Source organism: Oncorhynchus keta, chromosome 9, assembly GCF_023373465.1.
Source record: "Oncorhynchus keta strain PuntledgeMale-10-30-2019 chromosome 9, Oket_V2, whole genome shotgun sequence".
NCBI lineage: Eukaryota > Metazoa > Chordata > Actinopteri > Salmoniformes > Salmonidae > Oncorhynchus > Oncorhynchus keta.
Window position 1 is genome coordinate 6,905,942 of NC_068429.1, and position 23,919 is coordinate 6,929,860.

The window sequence follows — 23,919 nt, forward strand, 5'->3', positions numbered from 1 at the left end:
CAGACAACTCTGATAAATTTCATGTTATTTTAAAAAGGACAAAAAAAGTCCTTATCTTTCAAAAACATTTCTAAATGACCCCAAACTTGTGAACTGCAGTGTATGTATAAGGTATTTCTGTTTGTTTGTTTTCAACAACAAAAAAACAGTCCTCGCTTTGTCATTATGTATATTGATGACCAAAAAAGTAAAATAAAGTATTTGATCCATTTTAGAATAAGGCTGTAATGGAACAAAATGTGGAGAAAGTCAAGGGGTCTGAATACCTCCTGAAGGCGTTGTATGTCTTAGTAAACTGTATCTCAAAACGTCTTAACTTACATGCATCGCAAATTCACCAAATGAGTCTAGTTTGAACCTCCCTGGTTTTATTTACATTACGCAACTTTCCACAGGCCTTTATAGCCCATGGTCTAGTGAGGATATAACATGGGAAATCATATATTTGTGATAATTGCATTGTGCATTTAAAAAATAATAATTACTGACCTCCATTCATAGTTGTCAGGTGAGTCAAAGTAGAAGGGTACAACGAGTATAACAGACACCATAACAGACACCATAACAGACACCATAACAGACTAACGGACACCATAACAGACTAACGGACACCATAACAGACTAACGGACACCATAACAGACTAACGGACACCATAACAGACTAACGGACACCATAACAGACTAACGGACACCATAACAGACTAACGGACACCATAACAGACTAACGGACACCATAACAGACTAACGGACACCATAACAAACACCATAACAGACTAACGGACACCACCATAACAGACACCATAACAGACTAACGGACACCATAACAGACACCATAACAGACTAACGGACACCATAACAGACTAACGGACACCATAACAGACACCATAACAGACTAACGGACACCATAACAGACACCATAACAGACTAACGGACACCATAACGCACGTCTCCTATACAGGTGATGCTGTTCCTCACCTGGCGGGGAGCTTGTAGATGTAGGAGCATCCGTCCTCGGTCCAGATGATGATCTTGTCAGCGGCGATGAAGTCTCCTCCGGTCCAGGACTGGTCGTTCTCACTGGGCACTGAGCACAGCAAGGAATAGTCCCCCGCATCAAACACCTGACACAAACATTTCAGGATACGTTAGTCCAAGATTAAGAGTTGTCGTAACCCCCCCATGCCGAAGACTCAAACACAAAGCTACACTACTGTAGCCTGATGCCCGATCAGTTTGTGTCGTCTTGCCACAACTCCTATTGTCATATTGACAGCATAAACAGATCTGGAAACAAGCCTAATCGAAGGGGCTTAGGTCTACAGTGTGATTCTATGAATGTTTCAACCAGGGCAGTGAGGGAGAGACCCAGGGAGCATGGGCTCTAGCCACCTACCCTCCAGTACTTGGAGCAGACCACCAGCAGAGAGAGCTGTGTGAAGGTGCAGAAGGAGATGCTCTGACAGCCCCCACAGTAGATGGGCTTAGACTCCTCCTCAAACACTGGATCCATATCCTGTTGGGGAACAGGAAGAGGAAACGCACACGTAGGAGGTGACCGAAATGCATTATTCATTTCCATCCCACTTAGCGACCGCTAATGTTCCTAGGAACAACAACAAAAAAAACAATAGAAGTATAATAGACATTTGGATTGGCTGCGTGTGTCCCAGTTACTCTAATTAGTCCCAATAGTCATGATCATAGCTGGAACAAATCCTAGTTAATAGGAGTATTGTGTAGATGATCACAACAACAACAGTATCGATCACAACAACATCCTGATGTGCCCCTGTCCCCCTCTAACTGCATCCTGTTGACATCCTGATGTGCCCCCGTCCCCCTCTACCCGCATCCTGTTGACATCCTGATGTGCCCCCGTCCCCCTCTACCCACATCCTGTTGACATCCTGATGTGCCCCCGTCCCCCTCTACCCACATCCTGTTGACATCCTGATGTGCCCCCGTCCCCCTCTACCCACATCCTGTTGACATCCTGATGTGCCCCCGTCCCCCTCTACCCACAGTCCTGTTGACATCCTGATGTGCCCCCGTCTACCCACATCCTGTTGACATCCTGATGTGCCCCCGTCCCCCTCTACCCACATCCTGTTGACATCCTGATGTGCCCCCGTCCCCCTCTACCCACATCCTGTTGACATCCTGATGTGCCCCCGTCCCCCTCTACCCACATCCTGATGTGCCTCTGTCCCCCTCTACCCACATCCTGTTGACATCCTGATGTGTCTCAGTAACACTCTACCCACATCCTGTTGACATCCTGATGTGCCTCCCCCTGTGTGCCTCCCTCTACCCACATCCTGTTGACATCCTGATGTGCCCCCGTCCCCCTCTACCCACATCCTGATGTGCCTCTGTCCCCCTCTACCCACATCCTGTTGACATCCTGATGTGTCTCAGTAACACTCTACCCACATCCTGATGTGCCTCAGTAACACTCTACCTGCATCCTGTTGACATCCTGATGTGTCTCAGTAACACTCTACCCACATCCTGATGTGTCTCAGTAACACTCTACCCACATCCTGTTGACATCCTGATGTGTCTCAGTAACACTCTACCCACATCCTGTTGACATCCTGATGTGTCTCAGTAACACTCTACCCACATCCTGTTGACATCCTGATGTGTCTCAGTAACACTCTACCCACATCCTGTTGACATCCTGATGTGTCTCAGTAACACTCTACCCACATCCTGTTGACATCCTGATGTGTCTCAGTAACACTCTACCTGCATCCTGTTGACATCCTGATGTGTCTCAGTAACACTCTACCTACATCCTGTTGACATCCTGATGTGTCTCAGTAACACTCTACCCACATCCTGTTGACATCCTGATGTGTCTCAGTAACACTCTACCCACATCCTGTTGACATCCTGATGTGTCTCAGTAACACTCTACCTGCATCCTGTTGACATCCTGATGTGTCTCAGTAACACTAACCTACATCCTGTTGACATCCTGATGTGTCTCAGTAACACTCTACCCACATCCTGTTGACATCCTGATGTGTCTCAGTAACACTCTACCCACATCATGATGTGTCTCAGTAACACTCTACCCACATCCTGTTGACATCCTGATGTGTCTCAGTAACACTCTACCCACATCCTGTTGACATCCTGATGTGTCTCAGTAACACTCTACCCACATCCTGTTGACATCCTGATGTGTCTCAGTAACACTCTACCCACATCCTGTTGACATCCTGATGTGTCTCAGTAACACTACCTGCATCCTGTTGACATCCTGAGTGATGATCCACACCTTCAGTATCCCAGTGACCGATACTGCTACCACTGTGTCCTCTGAAAAGATATGACACATTATGATGAGGGGACACAGTGTCAGTTTAACAGCCTATAATTGTTTATTGAAGTGATTTTACAAACGCAACAATTGGGTGACAATGCAATGTTTTAGTCTGAGTGGTTTTATTATTTAATCTTTATTTAACTAGGAACAAATTCTTATTTACAATGACGGCCTACCGGGGAACAGTGGGTATTTACCATGGCCAACTGCCTGTTTAGGGGCAGAACGACAGAGTCGTACCTTGTCAGCTTGTCAGCTCTAACCACTAGGCTACGCTGCCGCACCAAATCAGGAGTTTACAGTTTGCATCAACTATCAATGGCTCAATACAACCATACAGACCGTGACGGTTGAGCAACGTTACCATGGTAAATACAGACCGTGACGGTTGAGCGACGTTACCATGGCAAATACAGACCGTGACGGTTGAGCAACGTTACCATGGTAAATACAGACCGTGACGGTTGAACGACGTTACCATGGCAAATACAGACTGACGGTTGAGCAACGTTACCATGGCAAATACAGACTGACGGTTGAACAACGTTACCATGGTAAATACAGACCGTGACGGTTGAACGACGTTACCATGGTAAATAGAGACCGTGACGGTTGAGCGACGTTACCATGGCAAATACAGACTGACGGTTGAACGAAGTTACCATGGTAAATACAGACCGTGACGGTTGAACGACGTTACCGTGGCAAATACAGACCGTGACGGTTGAGCAACGTTACCATGGTAAATACAGACCGTGACGGTTGAACAACGTTACCATGGTAAATACAGACTGACGGTTGAACAACGTTACCATGGTAAATACAGACTGTGACGGTTGAACAACGTTACCATGGTAAATACAGACCGTGACGGTTGAACAACGTTACCATGGTAAATACAGACTGACGGTTGAACAACGTTACCATGGTAAATACAGACCGTGACGGTTGAACAACGTTACCATGGTAAATACAGACCGTGACGGTTGAACAACGTTACCGTGGTAAATACAGACTGCCGGTTGAACAACGTTACCATGGTAAATACAGACTGACGGTTGAACAACGTTACCATGGTAAATACAGACCGTGACGGTTGAACAACGTTACCATGGCAAATACAGACTGACGGTTGAACAACGTTACCATGGCAAATACAGACCGTGACGGTTGAACAACGTTACCATGGCAAATACAGACTGACAGTTGAACAACGTTACCAAGGCAAATACAGACTGTGACGGTTGAACAACGTTACCATGGTAAATACAGTTACCGTGGTCAGAGGTCTATCTAATCCAAGTTTTAGAAGCGTTAGTGGACTGTTCCTGGATGGCAGTTAGAGAGGCTGATGTTAGCCGTGTGGGACGACTAGAGGTGCAAGGTTCAGTTACATTTTCAAAAATGCCAAAATTTGCAGGATTCCCTCCCTGCCTTTTCCCTTCTGATTCTGGAAATCATCCAAACGGGATATTTGGAAAACTTGGTAAAGCTCCTGAAATTTTGGAACCCTTTGGTTGACTGACTGTGTGTGTGTGTGTGTGTGTGTGTGTGTGTGTGTGTGTGTGTGTGTGTGTATGATGAATAGTATAGCATAACACAGCATAATATAGGATAGCATATTATGGTATAGCAGAGAATAGTATAGGATAGTATCGTATAGCAGAGCATAGTATAGGATAGTATTGCACAGCATAGCATAGTATTGTATAGCATAGCATAATATAGGATAGTATTGTATAGCATAGCATAATATAGGATAGTATTGTATAGCATAATATAGCATAATATAGGATAGTATTGTATAGCATAATATAGGATAGTATTGTATAGCATAATATAGGATAGTATTGTATAGCATAATATAGGATAGTATTGTATAGCTTAATATAGGATAGTATTGTATAGCATAATATAGGATAGTATTGTATAGCATAATATAGGATAGTATTGTATAGCATACTAAAGGATAGTATTGTATAGCATACTAAAGGATAGTATTGTATAGCATACTAAAGGATAGTATTGTATAGCATACTAAAGGATAGTATTGTATAGCATAATATAGGATAGTATTGTATAGCATACTAAAGGATAGTATTGTATAGCATACTAAAGGATAGTATTGTATAGCATAGTGTGAAGTAGGCTACCTTGTGTGCGATGTGAGTGTATGATGCTCATGGAGCTGATCCAATCAGGAGAGATCTTAGAGACGAGGGAGTAGAGGACCTCCAGGCTGGTGGCGTCCACCACTAGGATCTCTGGGTAATGTCCATTACACAGCAGACGACCCTCACGCTGCGTACCGATGGTGAACTGGTAGAACTAGACAGAGGAGAAGAGTGAGGGTTAGAGTTGGGGTTAGTTCCAAGGATAGTAGCACCTAGGATCTCTGGGTAATGTCCGTTACACAGCAGACAGGTAGAAATAGGTAGAGGACAGGACCAGTGAGACTCAGACACAATATAAAAACAGACTAGTGATAAGGTCATGGTTTCGCCCGCCTCGTTACGAACCTGGTATCCCTAAAACAGGAAGTCTGGGGAAGTTCTATGACAGAAAACAGCTAAAGAGGGGCGGGAACACGGTGTAAATCAATGACACCTCACAACAAACCAATCAAATGCCTTGCTTGAGCAGAGCTCCAGAAGGTACTCAGTGGACTAGTCCAGGTGGAACAACAGTCTCAGGGGACTAGTCCAGGTGGAACAACAGTCTCAGGGGACTAGTCCAGGTGGAACAACAGTCTCAGGGGACTAGTCCAGGTGGAACAACAGTCTCAGGGGACTAGTCCAGGTGGAACAACAGTCTCAGGGGACTAGTCCAGGTGGAACAACAGTCTCAGGGGACTAGTCCAGGTGGAACAACAGTCTCAGGGGACTAGTCCAGGTGGAACAACAGTCTCAGGGGACTAGTCCAGGTGGAACAACAGTCTCAGGGGACTAGTCCAGGTGGAACAACAGTATCCAGGGATTAGTTCAGGTGGAACAACAGTCTCGGGGGACTAGTCCAGGTGGAACAACAGTCTCGGGGGACTAGTCCAGGTGGAGCAACAGTCTCGGGGGACTAGTCCAGGTGGACTACAGCCGTGGACTACAGCCTTTAACTACAGCCGTGGACTACAGCCGTGGACTACAGCCGTGGACTACAGCCGTGGACTACAGCCGTGGACTACAGCCGTGGACTACAGCCGTGAACTACAGCCGTGAACTACAGCCGTGGACTACAGCCGTGAACTACAGCCGTGGACTACAGCCGTGGACTACAGATACGTGGTGAGAAAACAAACCATATACGTTACCTGGATCCCGGTGTGAGCGCAGGCCAGCTTAGTGAACTCAATACAGCGTCCATCGTTGACATCCCACAAGCACATCTCCCTGCACACAAAGCAGATGGTGAATAGACAACATTAGAGCAATAACTGATACCATACATACAAAAATATGTGGACACCCCTTCAAATAAGTTGATTCGGCTGTTTCAGCCACACCCGTTGCTGACAGATTTATAAAATGGAGCACACTGCCATGCAATCTCCATAGACAAACATTGGCAGTAGAATGGCCTTAATGAAGAGCTCAGTGACTTTCAACATGGCACCATCATAGGATGCCACCTTTCTAACAAGACAGTTCTTAAAATTCCTGCCCTGCTAGAGCTGCCCCGGTCAACTGTATGTGTTGTTACTGTAAAGTGGAAACGTCTAGGAGCAACAACGGCTAAGCCGCGAAGTGGTAAGCCACACAAGCTCACAGAATGGGACCGACGAGTGCTTTAAAGCGTAGCGAGTACAAATCGTCTGTCCTCACTACAGAGTTCCAAATTGCCTCTGGAAGCAACGTCAGCGCAACAACTGGTCAGCAACAACTGCCACAATGCATAGTGCCAACTGTCAAATTTGGTGGAGGAGGAATAATTGTCTGGGGCTGTTTTTCATGGTTTGGGTTAGGCCTCAGTTCCAGTGAAGGGAAATCTTAACGCTGCAGCATACAATGACATTCTAGACGATTCTGTGCTTCCAACTTGGTGGCATCAGTTTGGGGAAGGCCCTTTCCCGTTTCAGCATGACAATGCCCCCCTGCAAAAAGTGAGGTCCATGCAGAAATGGTTTGTCAAGATCGGTGTGGAAGAACTTGATTGCCTGCACAGAGCCCTGACCTCAACCCGTTGGGCTGAATTGGAACTCTGACTGCAAGCCAGGCCTTACCGCCCAAAATCAGTGCCCGACCTCACTAACACTCCCTGCAGGAATGTTCCATCATCTAGCGGAAAGCATAAGAGTGGAGGCTTTTATAGCAGCAAAGGGGGTCCAACTCCATATTAATGCCCATCATTTTGTAATGAGATGTTTGACGAGCAGGTACTTTTAGTCATGTAGTGTAACACATATGGAATCATGTATTACCAAAAAAGAAAGTGTTAAACAAATCAAAATATATTTTATATTTGAGGTTCTTCAAAGTAGCCACCCTTTGCCTTGATGACAGCTATGCACACTCCTGGCATTCTCTCAACTTAGCTTCACCTGGAATACATGTCCAATAGTCTTGAAGGAATTCCCACATATGCTGAGCACTTGTTGAGTGCCATTATTTCACTCTGCGGTCAAACTCATCCCAAATCATCTCAATTGTGTTGAGGTCAGGTGATTGTGGAGGCCAGGTCATCTGATGCAGCACTCCATCACAATACTTCTTGGTCAAATAGCCCTTTACACAACCCGGAGATGTGTTTTGGGTAATTGTTCTGTTGAAAAACAAATGATAGTGGGACTAAGCGCAAACCAGATGGGAGGCGTATCGCTGCAGAACGCTGTAGTAGCCATGCAGGTTAAGTGTGCCTTGAATTCTAAATAAATCACAGCGTCACCCGCAAAGTACCCCCACACCATAACACCTCCTCCTCCATGCTTCACGGTCAGAACCACACATGTGGAGATCATCCGTTCACCTACTCTGCGTCTCACAAAGACAACGGTGACAGATCCCAACCGGTCTAATGTTCATTGCTCGTGTTTCTTGGCCCCGGCAAGTCTCTTCTTCTTATTGGTTTCCTTTAGTAGTGGTTTCTTTGCAACAATTCGACCATGGAGGCCTGATTCACACAGTCTCCTCTGAATAGGTGATGTTGAGATGTGTCTGTTACTTGAACTCCTTGAAGAATTTATTTGGGCTGCAATTTCTGAGGCTGGTAACTCTAACGAACTTATCCTCTGCAGCAGAGGTAACTCTGGATCTTCCTTTCCTGTGGCGGTCCTCATGAGAGCCAGTTTCATCATAGCGCTTGATGGTATTTGCGACTGCACTTGAAGAAACTGTCAAAGTCCTTGCAATAGGGCTGTCTTCTGTATACCACCCCTAACATGTCACAACACAACTGATTGGCTCCCTGTGGCGCACGCCCACCACTGTACTCCCTGTGGCGTACGCCCACCACTGTACTCCCTGTGGCGCACGCCCACCACTGTACTCCCTGTGGCGCACGCCCACCACTGTACTCCCTGTGGCGCACGCCCACCACTGTACTCCCTGTGGCGCACGCCCACCACTGTACTCCCTGTGGCGCACGCCCACCACTGTACTCCCTGTGGCGCACGCCCACCACTGTACTCCCTGTGGCGCACGCCCACCACTGTACTCCCTGTGGCGCACGCCCACCACTGTACTCCCTGTGGCGCACGCCCACCACTGTACTCCCTGTGGCGCACGCCCACCACTGTACTCCCTGTGGCGCACGCCCACCACTGTACTCCCTGTGGCGCACGCCCACCACTGTACTCCCTGTGGCGCACGCCCACCACTGTACTCCCTGTGGCGCACGCCCACCACTGTAGTCACTACTCACCCACTCTCTGAGGCGCTGACGATGTACTGCTTGTCACTGCAGGGGCTGGCTTTAGACAGGCAGGTGATGGAGGCTGTGTGACCGAACAACATGGCCCTGGGACTGATCTGAGAACAGCACAGGAGACAGGACAGTCAAGTCAGGTAAACCAGGCAACCAATCAGGACAGAGGCACACCGCTGTTTCACTTTCACATTAAGATCCTCTTATACCTGCGAATTAACACAGTAACAACATTACACAGGCCACTCAGGTGTGCCTGGCCTACATCAGGGGGTAGGCAACTAGATTCAGCCACGCAACAATTTTATGTTGAGAGTGAATGGTCTGGTGGCCGGAAAATGCAAATAATGTGTACACCGCAAATTGACCAAAACTAAGCACAAAACTGTTTTGCAAGTACATCATTTATTTCAATGTACGTTTGTAAAACATGAACCCGTGGGCCTCCATCGGGGAAACAGTAAGGCTGAGTAGTCTAGTGGTTAGAGCGTTGGACTAGTAACCGGAAGGTTGAGAGTTCAAACCCCTGAGCTGACAAGGTACAAATCTGTCGTTCTGCCCCTGAACAAGGCAGTTAACCCACTGTTCCGAGGCCTTCATTGAAAATAATAATTTGTTCTTAAGACTTGCCTGGTTAAATAAAGGTAAAATAAAATAAAAATTGTTAAATTATAAAATGAATCTATGATCAATGTGTTTGGGACCGATTGAGATACATTGTCTTGATACAGTAAAATAGCATGTCTATGTATAATGGAATGAAGTAGATGACCTGGGCTTCTAGTGATTCTGAACAGAACAGTTATTTCCTCCAATTACTATGGCTGATGGATTAGCATATAGTATTTTAATCATATGAATGAAATTGGAGCCAAGTCCCACGTGTTCCAAGACAGACCAGAGATGTAACCATTCTAGTCTATCAAAACCATTTTCTGCATGGAGAGACAAGGCTGTAATAAGCATCTAAGATGTGTAATACGCGACAATACTATATATATATATATATAATCCTTCTAGACCTATCGGCTGCCTTCGATACTGTGAACCATCAGATCCTCCTCTCCACCCTCTCAGAGTTGGGCATCTCCGGCGCGGCCCACGCTTGGATTGCGTCCTACCTGACAGGTCGCTCCTACCAGGTGGCGTGGCGAGAATCTGTCTCCTCACCACGCCCTCTCACCACTGGTGTCCCCCAGGGCTCTGTTCTAGGCCCTCTCCTATTCTCGCTATACACCAAGTCACTTGGCTCTGTCATAACCTCACATGGTCTCTCCTATCATTGCTATGCAGACGACACACAATTAATCTTCTCCTTTCCCCCTTCTGATGACCAGGTGGCGAATCGCATCTCTGCATGTGTGGCAGACATATCAGTGTGGATGACGGATCACCACCTCAAGCTGAACCTCGGCAAGACGGAGCTGCTCTTCCTCCCGGGGAAGGACTGCCCGTTCCATGATCTCGCCATCACGGTTGACAACTCCATTGTGTCCTCCTCCCAGAGCGCTAAGAACCTTGGCGTGATCCTGGACAACACCCTGTCGTTCTCAACTAACATCAAGGCGGTGGCCCGTTCCTGTAGGTTCATGCTCTACAACATCCGCAGAGTACGACCCTGCCTCACACAGGAAGCGGCGCAGGTCCTAATCCAGGCACTTGTCATCTCCCGTCTGGATTACTGCAACTCGCTGTTGACTGGGCTCCCTGCCTGTGCCATTAAACCCCTACAACTCATCCAGAACGCCGCAGCCCGTCTGGTGTTCAACCTTCCCAAGTTCTCTCACGTCACCCCGCTCCTCCGCTCTCTCCACTGGCTTCCAGTTGAAGCTCCCATCCGCTACAAGACCATGGTGCTTGCCTACGGAGCTGTGAGGGGAACGGCACCTCAGTACCTCCAGGCTCTGATCAGGCCCTACACCCAAACAAGGGCACTGCGTTCATCCACCTCTGGCCTGCTCGCCTCCCTACCACTGAGGAAGTACCACTACCACTACCACTGAGGAAGTACAGTTCCCGCTCAGCCCAGTCAAAACTGTTCGCTGCTCTGGCCCCCCAATGGTGGAACAAACTCCCTCACGACGCCAGGACAGCGGAGTCAATCACCACCTTCCGGAGACACCTGAAACCCCACCTCTTTAAGGAATACCTAGGATAGGATAAAGTAATCCTTCTCACCCCCCCCCCTCCCCTTAAAAGATTTAGATGCACTATTGTAAAGTGGCTGTTCCACTGGATGTCATAAGGTGAATGCACCAATTTGTAAGTCGCTCTGGATAAGAGCGTCTGCTAAATGACTTAAATGTAAATGTAAATAAGCATCTAAGATGTGTAATACGCGACAATACTTTATCCATTTTCTGCATGGAGAGACAAGGCTGTAATAAGCATCTAAGATGTGTAATACGCGACAATACTTTATCCATTTTCTGCATGGAGAGACAAGGCTGTAATAAGCATCTAAGATGTGTAATACGCGACAATACTTTATCCATTTTCTGCATGGAGAGACAAGGCTGTAATAAGCATCTAAGATGTGTAATACGCGACAATACTTTATCCATTTTCTGCATGGAGAGATAAGGCTGTAATAAGCATCTAAGATGTGTAATACGCGACAATACTTTATCCATTTTCTGCATGGAGAGACAAGGCTGTAATAAGCATCTAAGATGTGTAATAAGCAACAGAGATTTACTACCAAGGATAAAGTATTATGTATTTTTCTGTTGTATTTTACCCCCAATTTTGATCGTCTCATCGCTGCAACGACACAACAGGCTCGGGTGGCAAAGGTCAAGTCATGAGTCCTACGAAACATTAACCGCCAAACCGCGCTTCTTAACACTCGCCCACTTAACCCGGAAGTCAAATCTCCTCACAAACAATATCCTGGGAAAGTAGCGGCCAGCCGTTTCTGCGGTCTGTTTTTGAGAGCCGCCACGCTCCCGCAGATGCATTGTTGACGGACAGACAGGGAAATAGAGTTGCTAGTTCGTTATTTTCATACAATTAATGTCCCCACACCTTAATGTGGTGTTGACAACTGACCATTTGGTTTATTCTTAGTAATTTTGCTAAAGACAAGCCCCGATAACGACACGGTTAATTTCATTGAGACGGCATCACGTTAATTTATTATTTATTTGTGGGAATACTTGGGAACAGATTTCCTAAATTAAACCCTGGTGATTTTACAATCTTTTTTGACCAAAAACCAAAATTCTCACAAAATCTTTGCACCCCCGCGCCACCTGTTGCCAATCCCTGGCCTACGTGGAAAAACTTTCTTTTTGGGGGGTCCATATATAACCAGAGTGAGTAACATGTTTACCTTCCGGAAACAAAACGCATGTTTGGAGGTCAAAGGTCACGTCAGGCTTACCTCGAGGTCAGAGGTCATGTCCCAAATGCAGATCTGTCCATCGTGGCAGCCGGTGATGATGGTGGCGAGGTCATCCATGACCAGCAGGCTGGAGATGCAGTGAGTGGGCGCCGTCCGGCCCCACAGCACTATGGGTAAAACCAGGCTGTTTCCTGACATTTTCTCTGTTGACCTGTAGAGAGGAGAGAGAGGGAAAGAGTTAAAGAGCTGACAAACATTGGTGGGAGGGCACTACACAAGGCAGCATCGAGGTCATCAAGGTCATTATTGAAGGGCAGACCATAGACTTTACAGTGGGTGACGTACCGTTACTGAGTTAGAGAGTTATTAGAGTAGTTTCAGATCAATTCCACACTTTCCAATAACCTCTTCACAAATCTACGGTCAATAGTCTGTGGTAATTCAAATAAAACATGAAGGACTATTGTGACACTCACACAATCATAAGATAGGCCATCGGTATCTCTGTCACTAAGGTTAGTTTTAGGGAAGCAACGCAAAACAGGAATTTTCTCCAATGAAAGACAGAGACCATTACCAAGGCATAACAAAGAAAAGCAGAACCAACTGCCAACTTTAGGTCAGAGTGCTTTCATGACCTGGCCGAAAGCCCATGAATCACATTCAAAAATTCAGTCAAGAATTACAATGGTTAAAATAGGCTCTTGAAAACAAATGAATGGCCATCTGTTTAATGCTACACAATCATTCACCTATTGAACATTACTGCCCCGTAGTAACATAGCTCAATATGACTCATGTGTGAAAGCTAAGTCCCAAGCACAATATCCAGATTAAATGTAAAGATCAAACTGTAGATGAAATAAAAGCAGAACTGTGGAGATAACCCATGTGAAATGGTACTGAACAACAGAACAGCCTACACTATTACAACTAATTTTACTGCAAAATGTCTACTGGTCAACATCCTTCCAAACAAGCAGACAAACCGTGAAAATAATTCCTAATCGTCTAGCCAAAACTTATTTTCTTATTTTTTTTTAATAAGCCATAAAATGGAGGCTAGGGATTAGAGACACATCTAGATTCTTCTAGAAAACTGAAAACACAAAAGGTTAGGCCTAAGTCATGTGTCATTCAGTTTCCAAGTTTAAAAATCGGCAGTACAGTACCTTATGATGCACTCATGAGTTGTCTCAGTCAGAGCAGACCTGAGCCTGCGGAACATCACTTTTATCTTCCCAAGATGCATCAGCTTCATTTTTGTATAATTCAGTGATATCGCTGTCGTAGCACCAGAACTACCTCTGCTATCAATCCAACAAACTAGTACTAGACAGTGACACACTGCTTTTGACTTTCAAAGTCTACCACCAATCTCTCCCCACAGGCTTTCAGAGTTTAATCAATCAAAATCAGGCAGCATGCACACAACAGCAGGACATGGAGTCAGTGAAGTGAGGGCGATCCATAGAACCACATAGTGCTTTGTAGGGAATAGGCTGCGATTTAGGACACAACCTGTGTAACGTACAGAACAACATGTGCCGTCTGTTGGCGAAATGAACAGGGCAGGACTGTGAACTGCGTATATTTTGTAACCTATTGTTATTGGTTTTGTGTTAGCACACTTTGTGTCGTGATAACCTATCCGCATCGAAAGAAACAAGAAGTTAAGCTTTCACAACAAGCAGCTGCATCGATAATAGGTGAGGAGGACAGAGCAGTGGGAGGACTGAGGCGGCAGGCTGGCAGGTTGCAACAGGCATCATTATCTTCCCATTCCATCACCTATAGCAACAACATCAGGCCTAGGCACAGGACGAACCTCTCAAGAAGCCTAGGTAGAGTACCTCACGATAAACTGTAGACCACACTACCTACCAAGAGAGAGTATTCATCTAGATTATTCGTAGCCGTCTATATACAATTGAAGTCGGAAGTTTACATACACTTAGGTTAGAGTTATTAAAACTCGTCTTGTCAACAAACTATAGTTTTGGCAAGTCGGTTAGGACATCTACTTTGTGCATGACAAGTCATTTTTCCAACAATTTTTTTTACAGATTATTTCATTTATAATTCACTGCATCACAATTCCAGTGGGTCAGAAGTTGACTGTGCCTTTGAACAGCTTGGAAAATTCCAGAAAATTATGTCATGGCTTTAGAAGTTTCTGATAGGCTAATTGACATCATTTGAGTCAATTGGAGGTGTGCCTGTGGATTTCATACCTTCCCTGGGAGGGGTGCGTCACCTGAGTGGGTTGAGTCACTGATGTGATCTTCCTGTCTGGGTTGCCCCCCCCCTTGGGTTGTGCCGTGGCGCAGATCTTTGTGGGCTAGACTCGGCCTTGTCTCAGGATGGTAAGTTGGTGGTTGAAGATATCCCTCTAGTGGTGTGGGGGCTGTGCTTTGGCCAAGTGGGTGGGGTTATATCCTTCCTGTTTGGCCCTGTCCGGGGGTGTCCTCAGATGGGGCCACAGTGTCTCCTGACCCCTCCTGTCTCAGCCTCCAGTATTTATGCTGCAGTAGGTTGTGTCGGGGGCTAGGGTCAGTTTATTATATCTGGACTACTTCTCCTGTCTTATGCGGTGTCCTGTGTGAATTTAAGTATGCTCTCTCTAACTCTCTCTTTCTTTCTCTCTCTCTCTCTCTGAGGCCCCGAGCCCTAGGACCATGCCTCAGGACTACCTGACATGATGACTCCTTGCTGTCCCCAGTCCACCTGGCCGTGCTGCTGCTCCAGTTTCAACTGTTCTGCCTTATTATTATTGGACCATGCTGGTAATTTATGAACATTTGAACATCTTGGCCATGTTCTGTTATAATCTCCACCCGGCACAGCCAGAAGAGGACTGGCCACCCCACATAGCCTGGTTCCTCTCTAGGTTTATTCCTAGGTTTTGGCCTTTCTAGGGAGTTTTTCCTATCCACCATGCTTCTACACCTGCATTGCTTGCTATTTGCGGTTTTAGGCTGGGTTTCTGTACAGCACTTTGAGATATCAGCTGATGTACGAAGGGCTATATAAATAAATTTGATTTGATTTGATATTTCAAGGCCTACCTTCAAACTCAGTGCCTCTTTGCTTGACATCATGGGGAAATCAAAAGAAATCAGCCAAGACCTCAGGGGGAAAAAAATGTGTAGACCTCCACAAGTCTGGCTCATCCTTGGGAGCAATTTCCAAATGCCTGAAGGTACCACGTTCATCTGTACGAACAATAGTACACAAGTATAAACATCATGGGACCACGCAGCCGTCATACCACTCATGACGGAGATGCGTTCTGTCTCCTAGAGATGAACGTACTTGGGTGCGAGAAGGGCAAGTCAATCCCAGAACAACAGCAAAGGACCCTGTAAAGATGCTGGAGGAAACGGGTACAAAGGTATCTATATCCACAGTAAAACGAGTCCTATACCGACATAACCTTAAAGGTTGCTCAGCAAGGAAGAAGCCACTGCTCCAAAACTGCCATAAAAATAAGGCAGACTATGGTTTGTAACTGCACATGGGGACAAAGATTGTAGTTTTTGGAGAAATGTCCTCTGGTCTGATGAAACAAAAATAGAACTGTTTGGCCATAATGACCATCGTTATGTTTGGAGGAAAAGGGGGAAGGCTTGCAAGCCGAAGAACACCATCCCAACTGTGAAACACGGGTGTGGCAGCATCATGTTGTGGGGGTGTTTTCCTGCAGGAGGGACTGGTGCACTTCACAAAATAGATGGCATCATGAGGCAGGACAATTATGTTTCTGTACAGCACTTTGAGATATCTGCTGATGTACGAAGGGCTATATAAATACATTTGATTTGATATATTGAAGCAACATCAAGATATCAGTCAGGAAGTTAAAGCTTGGTCGCAAATGGATCTTCCAAATGGACAATGGCACCAAGCATACTTTCAAAGTTGTGGCAAAATGGCTTAAGGACAACAAAGGCAAGGTATTGGAGTGGCCATCACAAAACCCTGACCTCAATCCTATAGAACATTCGTGGGCAGAACAGAAAGAGTGTGTGTGAGCAAGGAGGCCTACAAACCTGACTCTGTTACACCAGCTCTGTCAGGAGGAATGGGCCAAAATTCACCCAACTTATTGTGGGAAGCTTGTGGAAGGCTACCCGAAACGTTTGACCCAAGTGAAACAATTTCAAGGCAACGCTACCAAATACTAATTGAGTGTATGTAAACGTCTGACCCACTGGGAATGTGATGAAAGAAATAAAAGCTGAAATAAATCATTATCTCTACTATTATTCTCACATTTCACATTCTTAAACTAAAGTGGTGATCCTAACTGACCTAAGACAGGGAATTTTTACTAGGATTAAATGTCAAGCATTGTGAAAAACTGAGTTTAAATGTATTTGGCTAAGGTGTATGTAAACTTCCGACTTGAACTGTACGACCACAAACCAATGCTGGCACTAAGACCGCACTCAACGAGCTGTAGGCCAAAAGCAAACAGGAAAATGCTCATCCAGAAGTGGCACTCCTAGTGGCCGGGGACTTTAATGCAGGGAAACTTAAATCCGTTTAACCATATTTCTACCAGCATGTCACATGTCCAACCAGAGAAGAAGAAAAAAATATTCTAGACCACCTTTACTCCACACACAGAGACGCATACAAAGCTCTCTCCTGTCCTCCATTTGGCAAAATCTCATCATAATTCTGTCCTCCTGATTCCTGCTTACAAGCAAAAATTTAAGCAGGAAGTACCAGTGACTCGCTCAATAAGGAAGTGGTCTGATGACACAGATGCTACACTACAGGACTGTTTTGCTGACACAGACTGGAATATGTTCTGGGATTCATCCAATGGCATTGAGAAGAATATCACCTCGGTCCCCAGCTTCATCAATAAGTGCATTGAGGACGTTGTCCCCACAGTGGCCGTAAGTACATACCCCACTCATAAGAAATCCTGCTATGCTCTCAAAAGAACCATCAAACAGGCAAAGCGTACATACAGGACTAAGATTGATGTCTCGTACACCGGCTCTGACGTTAGTCGGATATGGCAGGGCTTGCAAACTATTACAGACTACAAAGCGACACCCAGACCCGAGCTGCCCAGTGACATAAGCCTACCATACGAGAAAAATGCATTTTATGCTGGCTTCGAGGCAAGCAACACTGAAGCATGCATGAGAGCACCAGCTGTTCCGGACGACTGTGTGATCATGTTCTCCACAGCCGATGTAAGCAACACTGAAGCATGCATGAGAGCACCAGCTGTTCCGTACGACTGTGTGATCATGTTCTCCACAGCCGATGTAAGCAACACTGAAGCATGCATGAGAGCACCAGCTGTTCCGGACGACTGTGTGATCATGTTCTCCACAGCCGATGTAAGCAACACTGAAGCATGCATGAGAGCACCAGCTGTTCCGGACGACTGTGTGATCATGTTCTCCACAGCCGATGTAAGCAACACTGAAGCATGCATGAGAGCACCAGCTGTTCCGGACGACTGTGTGATCATGTTCTCCACAGCCGATGTAAGCAAGACCATAAAACAGGTCAACATTCACAAGCAGCGGGGACAGACGGATTATCAGGATGTGTACAGTGTGGATCAACTGGCAAGTGTCCACACTGATATTTTCAACCTCTCCCTGACTGAGTCTGCAATACCTACATGTTTCAAGCAGACCACCATAGTCCCTGGGTCCAAGAATGCAAAGGTAACTTGCCTAAAATACTAATTTCATGTACCACTCAAGTCGGTAGCCATGAAGTGCTTTGAAATGCTAGTCATGGCTCACATCAATACCATCACCCCGGAAACCCTAGACACACTCCAAGTTGCATATCATCTCAACAGATCCACAGATGACGCAATCTCGAATACACTCCATACTGCCCTTTCCCACCTGGACAAAAGGAACACCTATGTGAGAATGCTATTCATTGACTACAGCTCAGCATTCAACACCATAGTGCCCACAAAGCTAAGGACCCTGGGACCAAACACTTCCTCCTGCAATTGGATCCTGGACTTCCTGATGGGCCACCTCCAGGTGGTAAGGGATGGCAAAAAAACATCTGCCACGCAGATCCTCAACACCGGTTCCACTCAGGGGTGCGTGCTTAGTCCCCTCCTGTACTCCCTGTCACTGACGACTGGCCAAGCACGACTCCAACACCATCATTAAGTTTGCTGACGACACAACAGTGTCACCTGATCACCAACAACGATGAGACCGCTTATAAGGAGGTCAGAGACCTGGCAGTGTGGTGAAAGGACAACAACCTCTCCCTCAATGTGTGCAAAACAAAGGAGCTGATCGTGGACAACAGGAAAAGGAGAGCCAAACAGGCCCCCGTTTATGTTGACGGGGCTGTAGTCGGAGAGGGTCAAGAGTTTAAATTCCTTCATGGTCCAAACATACCAAGACATTCATGAAGAGCGCACGACAACACCTTTTCCCCCTCAGGAGACAGAAACGATTTGGCATGGGTCCACAGATCCTCAAAAGGTTCTACAGCTGCACTATCGAGAGCATCCCGACTGGTCGCATCACTGCCTGGTATGGCAACTGCTCGGCCTTCAACCGAAAGGCGCTACACAGGGTAGTACTTAAGGCCCAGTACATCAATGGGGCCAAGCTTCCTTCCATATCAGGCAGCGTCAGAGGAAGGCCCAAAGAATTATCAAAGACTCCAGTCACCCAAGTCATAGAGTGATCTCTCTGCTACCGCACGGCAAACGGTACCAGGACACCAAGTAGAGGGCCAAAAGGCTCTTTAACAGCTTCTTCCGCCAAGCAATAATACTGCTTAACAATTAATCAAAATGGCCAAGCAATAATACTGCTTAACAATTAATAAAAATGGCCAACCAGACTATTTACATTGACCCCCCCCCATTTGGTTTTACACTGCTGCTATCTATGCATAGTCACTTCACCCCTATCTACATGTACAAATTACCTACACTAAACTGTACCCCTGCACATTCACTCGGTACCAGTGTCCCCTGTATATAGCCTTGTGATTATGCAATTCTACTGTTAACATATCCTAAATAAAAAGTGTAACTATTTCTTGAACTGCACTGTCGGTTAAGGGCTTGTAAGTAAGCATTTCACTGTAAGGCTATATTTGGCACATGTGACAAACACAATTTGATCTTGGCAACCAATAAGTTGATCATTTTGTGTACAATACATTGACATTAAAAGGTATCAATGCAAGTAAGCTTGTATTATATTAATAGCATGACTAGTCCAGTATCAGGTAGCTTACATTGTAGAACGACTGAGGATACCATAACCACTCTACTCTCTGCTGATAGGGCCCTATAAAACCCAGTTGTATTTTTTGCCTGAACACCTACATTGGATGTTCTAAGTCCACAACCACATATGGAGACCACTTGATTTTGTGGTGTAGTGAGGCCTACCCTTTAATTCCAGTGTGGACCTACTAGCTGTTGTTCGGGAGTGTTTTTGTAACGCGCATACGATGGTAGAGTTTGTAAATCAAATAACGTTAACAGTCTACTTTGTAATTAACATTTAATTGAGAAAAATAATTTCCATATACAAATAGATTTTTCATTAGCATCACCGCTAACGGCTAAACGAAGTTGCAGCTGCGCGCATCGCACATCCGAGCCTCGGCAGACGGGGAATTATCCTGGTCTCTTATCCATTCTGTTCTTGTCTTATGATCAATGTAATCATTTGACAGTGGCCGTGTAGTGGATTACCTATTAAATTCAATACCTTTGTCAATATTGTTGAATTGCGTCAAGTTTATTTTTATAGGGTCCTTCCTACAATGCCGACTGGCAGCCTGGGAAACAGTGCGGTAGCTACAAAAGGCTGAACGATGACACCATGTAACTTACCCGGAACGCCCACTCATTACTAGCATCTCTTTCCAAACACAGAGAACAAGTGAATCCACAATACTGTTCCGAAACACCCTGACATAAATATTTTAAAAACAACAAAAAAAATCAGCTATAAAAAGGGTACTTCAAGTGTAGGGAACAGGATGCAGTAAGTCTACCGTGAAATGCGTGCAGAAGACATTACAGAAGATCTTGCGCAAAAAAAACTCATTCAATGGATGATCACCAAACAACCAGACAGCATGCCTGTTCAAAGGTTTGGGTGCATGAAATAACCAACTCAATGAGTTATTTACCATGTGTGTCAATGGAAGAAGCTCAATCTTCTCTGTATCATGTAACTGGGTTATCGATTATTACAGACTTTGGATGCAAATCGTTGCGAGATATTGATATTAGCCAGATAATGATGGGTTGACACATATGAGCTTAGCTAGCACATTATACGTTGACAGACACAACCATAGCTAGCTATGATATCCACGTATGCCAGTGTAAGTAAAACGTCGTGTAACAAAAGACAGTACAGTATTATTCACTATATTGCTGCATACCTTGGTCAAAACCGTTGGCTTCGCTAGCAGGTGTTAGCTTAGCTAGCTGACATTAAAGCACCTATATGTCGCAACTTCCTGGTAAAAAAACAAAATAAAGCTAAAATGGACAAATACGTTTTATACACTTACCTATGACAGGTTATACTGCACCATTAAACTTTTCTAGGGAACAGTATTGATGAAGTACTCGGTCAGTGTAGGTCATCGGTAGTCTAATTCGTCTTGATTACTCCACTCGGGATATTTGCAGATCCTCTCAAGTCAGCTGATTACGGGACAGCGGTCGGCGTTGCCGTTAATCGATATTTACTGCCGTAAGAAAATAAACGTCTTGCGCTGGCAACCATCTTGGTTGTGGCAAATGGATATTCATAATGGTAATCAATCCAGTTCTTGGACTGCAGGTGGAGCACATGTCCCACTGCTGGGGTTAGTGTTGTATAAAACTAAAAAAAAATTGTGTGGGTGGAGTATGTTTCTCCCACCGAACGATAATGTCTTTCGGGCTTGTTAGCATTTCACGGTAAGATCTACTGCAACGGTTGTATTCGGCGCATGTGACAAATACAATTTGATTTGACATATGAAAAGTGGAGAACAGCAATATAGTGACTGCTTCTAGGCAGAAACATTTTACTCCCCCCCATCTATAGTTTGAGACACGAAAGCTTCTCTGTATCGGTAGTTTTTATTCAAAGTCATTTTTACACAAAATGCTAAAAACAAGTTTTTAAAACGGTAGTGATAAGGAGTTGTCCAATGGATCTGTTGCTGTATCCCAAATGGACTAACTATTTGCTCAAGGTTTGTGTAGATATGTCACTTTATACACAGAGAAACAAGTATGTAACAGAATAAACACGACTGTCCCAAATGGCACTTCAATCCCTATATAGTGCACAACTTTCTACCAGAGCCCTGGTCCAACGTAGTGCACTATATAGGGATTAAAGTGCTATTTCTGACACACTCGCAGAGTATTGTTTCAGTTGAAGGGTCATATTGATTCAAGGCTGATATATAAAAGGAAAATTGTGTATTTGGCAAATCACCATGGCTGAGTCTCAATGCAAATACCCACATCCTTGTAGACTGAGACAGTGAACCAGAATGAGTTCTATTTCTATGGTCCGACTATATAAAATGTTATGAAATGTCAAGTCAATAGAAAGACATCATTAAAATGGCAAATCCTCGAATCCATTCATACTTCATTGATTAAAATTTGAGAGTTATGTCTACTGGCATCTCAGAATACTACTAGCAGGCGACAAGCATCCGGTTTTGAATTTGAAAAGGGGGTTATTTGGCTCAGGTAAAACAACAGATAGCGCGCATGTCCAGAGGTGCAGCGGGGTTCTATAGAGGCTGATGTAAACAACTGGTTCATCTTTAAAAAGCATGTATACAATATAACCATGTCCATATGAAGTATGTCAAATGACTTACAGCCGAAAAGACACCATAAAATGAAAAAACAAAAAAAAGAAGTATCATCTAGTTAGGATCCACCACTTAGGAGCTTCCTTACGAGCCGACAAAAACAAAAAAAAGCTGAAATTCTTGAGCATTAATAAAATATATGATTGATTATGACACCCTTTTCTGACTGCAAGTACACATTTAAAAACGGATCCAGTACATTTAAATCCAAACCAACAATAAATCACAATATATTAAATTAAGATTTTTTTTTTTTAAACTCCAAGATCCAGATGAAATGCAACCCCTGCAATAGATAGCATTATTACACCGTGATAGGAAACATAACCAAATACTCCATGGCCCGTATTCACAAAGTGCTGCTCAAACATACATTTCCCCTTTTTGATCATATGAATAAGATTATATGTACGGGGGGAGGGGGACCTGGTCCTAGATCAGCGCTCTAACCCTTGAGGCTTCATGAATACGGGCCAAGGTATGTCAGGAGTACCCAATGATGACGAGCAATGCTCCAACCATCCAGGTGAGGAGAACTAAAATAAGACTTAAAAATTCTGGAGATTAAAACATTGGTTTTTGTTTTCACAATAAACCGTATAAAACATGAATAGTAGTGCTTCAGTGAGCTTTTGGATGGTTAGAGTCTTTGCATAAATTCAGACCGTGCCAGGTCGGTGAGATGAGGCCCAGTGGTATGTTCTCAGTTCCAGATGCATAGTTCCTCGGCCGTCATTGAAAATAAGAATTTGTTCTTAACTGACTTGCCAGGTTAAATAAAGGTAACATTTAAAAAAAAAAAAATAGGGACAGGCTAACCTGATCCCAGATCTGTTTGTGTTGTCCTGCCAACTCCTCTGGTCATTGTCACCATAGACATTGTGTAACTTTACATCTATACATTTTTATACCTATTCTTTCCATATGCAAGTCTATGAGTAGACAAGACCGCACAAACAGATCTGGGACCAGTCTAGTGCCAGGCCGGTGAGTCCCCCTCATATGTTACTGGCTTGAGGGGACCTCTGTAATACTGTCCCTTGGGTCGGGGCGAGCTACAGCAGGCCGCCGTCGGATGCTGCGGCCTGACGCGATGAGGTCGGCGTAACCCCGGGAGTGAGAAAAGGCGTAGGCCGAGCGGCGGGAGCGTCTGTCGCGCTGGAACGGAGCCGGTTTCTTCTTCTCCTCCTCCTCTTCCTCCTCATACTTCTTCCTGTTCCTCTGGACCTGCGTCGGTGGGAAACAATTATTCAATAAACATTCATAAAATCGTTCATAAACAAGTTTTAAAAAATATGGATGTGTGGTGGGTTTTATTCAAGAGCACTTGAGACAGGATGTAGTTTTCCAGATTTTTCCATTTCGAACGCCCCCACAATCCACAGATCTCGGATACAAAAAAATCTCTCACAATATTGCAGAGGCAACAAGCCCGTACCCTGGACAGATCACACATATTACAGATATCAAGACATTATGAGTAAAGTCATTTTCGGGTTAGTGG

The 23,919-nt window shown here is 45.0% G+C and overlaps 2 protein-coding genes across 51 annotated transcripts in view; both read right to left on the reverse strand.

Annotated features, from left to right (window-relative positions):
• The window catches only part of LOC118373116 (WD repeat-containing protein 7), a 401,772-nt gene extending 380,522 nt beyond the window's left edge, over window positions 1-21,250 (reverse strand). For 44 of the 50 annotated variants that reach the window (XR_008142316.1, XR_008142328.1, XR_008142323.1 and 41 more), the window contains exons 1-8: window positions 20,410-20,536; window positions 12,576-12,747; window positions 9,188-9,294; window positions 6,642-6,720; window positions 5,491-5,665; window positions 3,254-3,330; window positions 1,394-1,513; window positions 976-1,121 (exon numbers count right to left, since the gene is read on the reverse strand). Coding sequence is in view for 7 of the 50 variants with exons in the window: in XM_052525009.1 (XP_052380969.1) it covers window positions 976-1,121; window positions 1,394-1,513; window positions 3,254-3,330; window positions 5,491-5,665; window positions 6,642-6,720; window positions 9,188-9,294; window positions 12,576-12,747; window positions 20,410-20,435 (902 nt within the window). In the remaining 43 variants the exon portion in view is untranslated. Of the gene's footprint in view, window positions 1-975; window positions 1,122-1,393; window positions 1,514-2,461; window positions 2,478-2,751; window positions 2,768-2,923; window positions 2,945-3,253; window positions 3,331-5,490; window positions 5,666-6,641; window positions 6,721-9,187; window positions 9,295-12,575; window positions 12,748-20,409; window positions 20,537-20,969; window positions 21,033-21,101 lie in introns of those variants that run through there. The other 6 variants (XM_052525011.1, XM_052525012.1, XM_052525013.1 and 3 more) reach the window with 6 other exon arrangements.
• Window positions 21,251-21,641: 391 nt separating this feature from the next.
• Window positions 21,642-23,919, reverse strand: part of LOC118373115 (phospholipid-transporting ATPase IC-like) — a 48,590-nt gene continuing 46,312 nt past the window's right edge. The window contains exon 28 of the mRNA XM_052525018.1: window positions 21,642-23,642. Within this exon, the coding sequence (XP_052380978.1) occupies window positions 23,421-23,642 (222 nt within the window). The 3' untranslated portion in view covers window positions 21,642-23,420. The remainder of the gene's footprint in view (window positions 23,643-23,919) is intronic.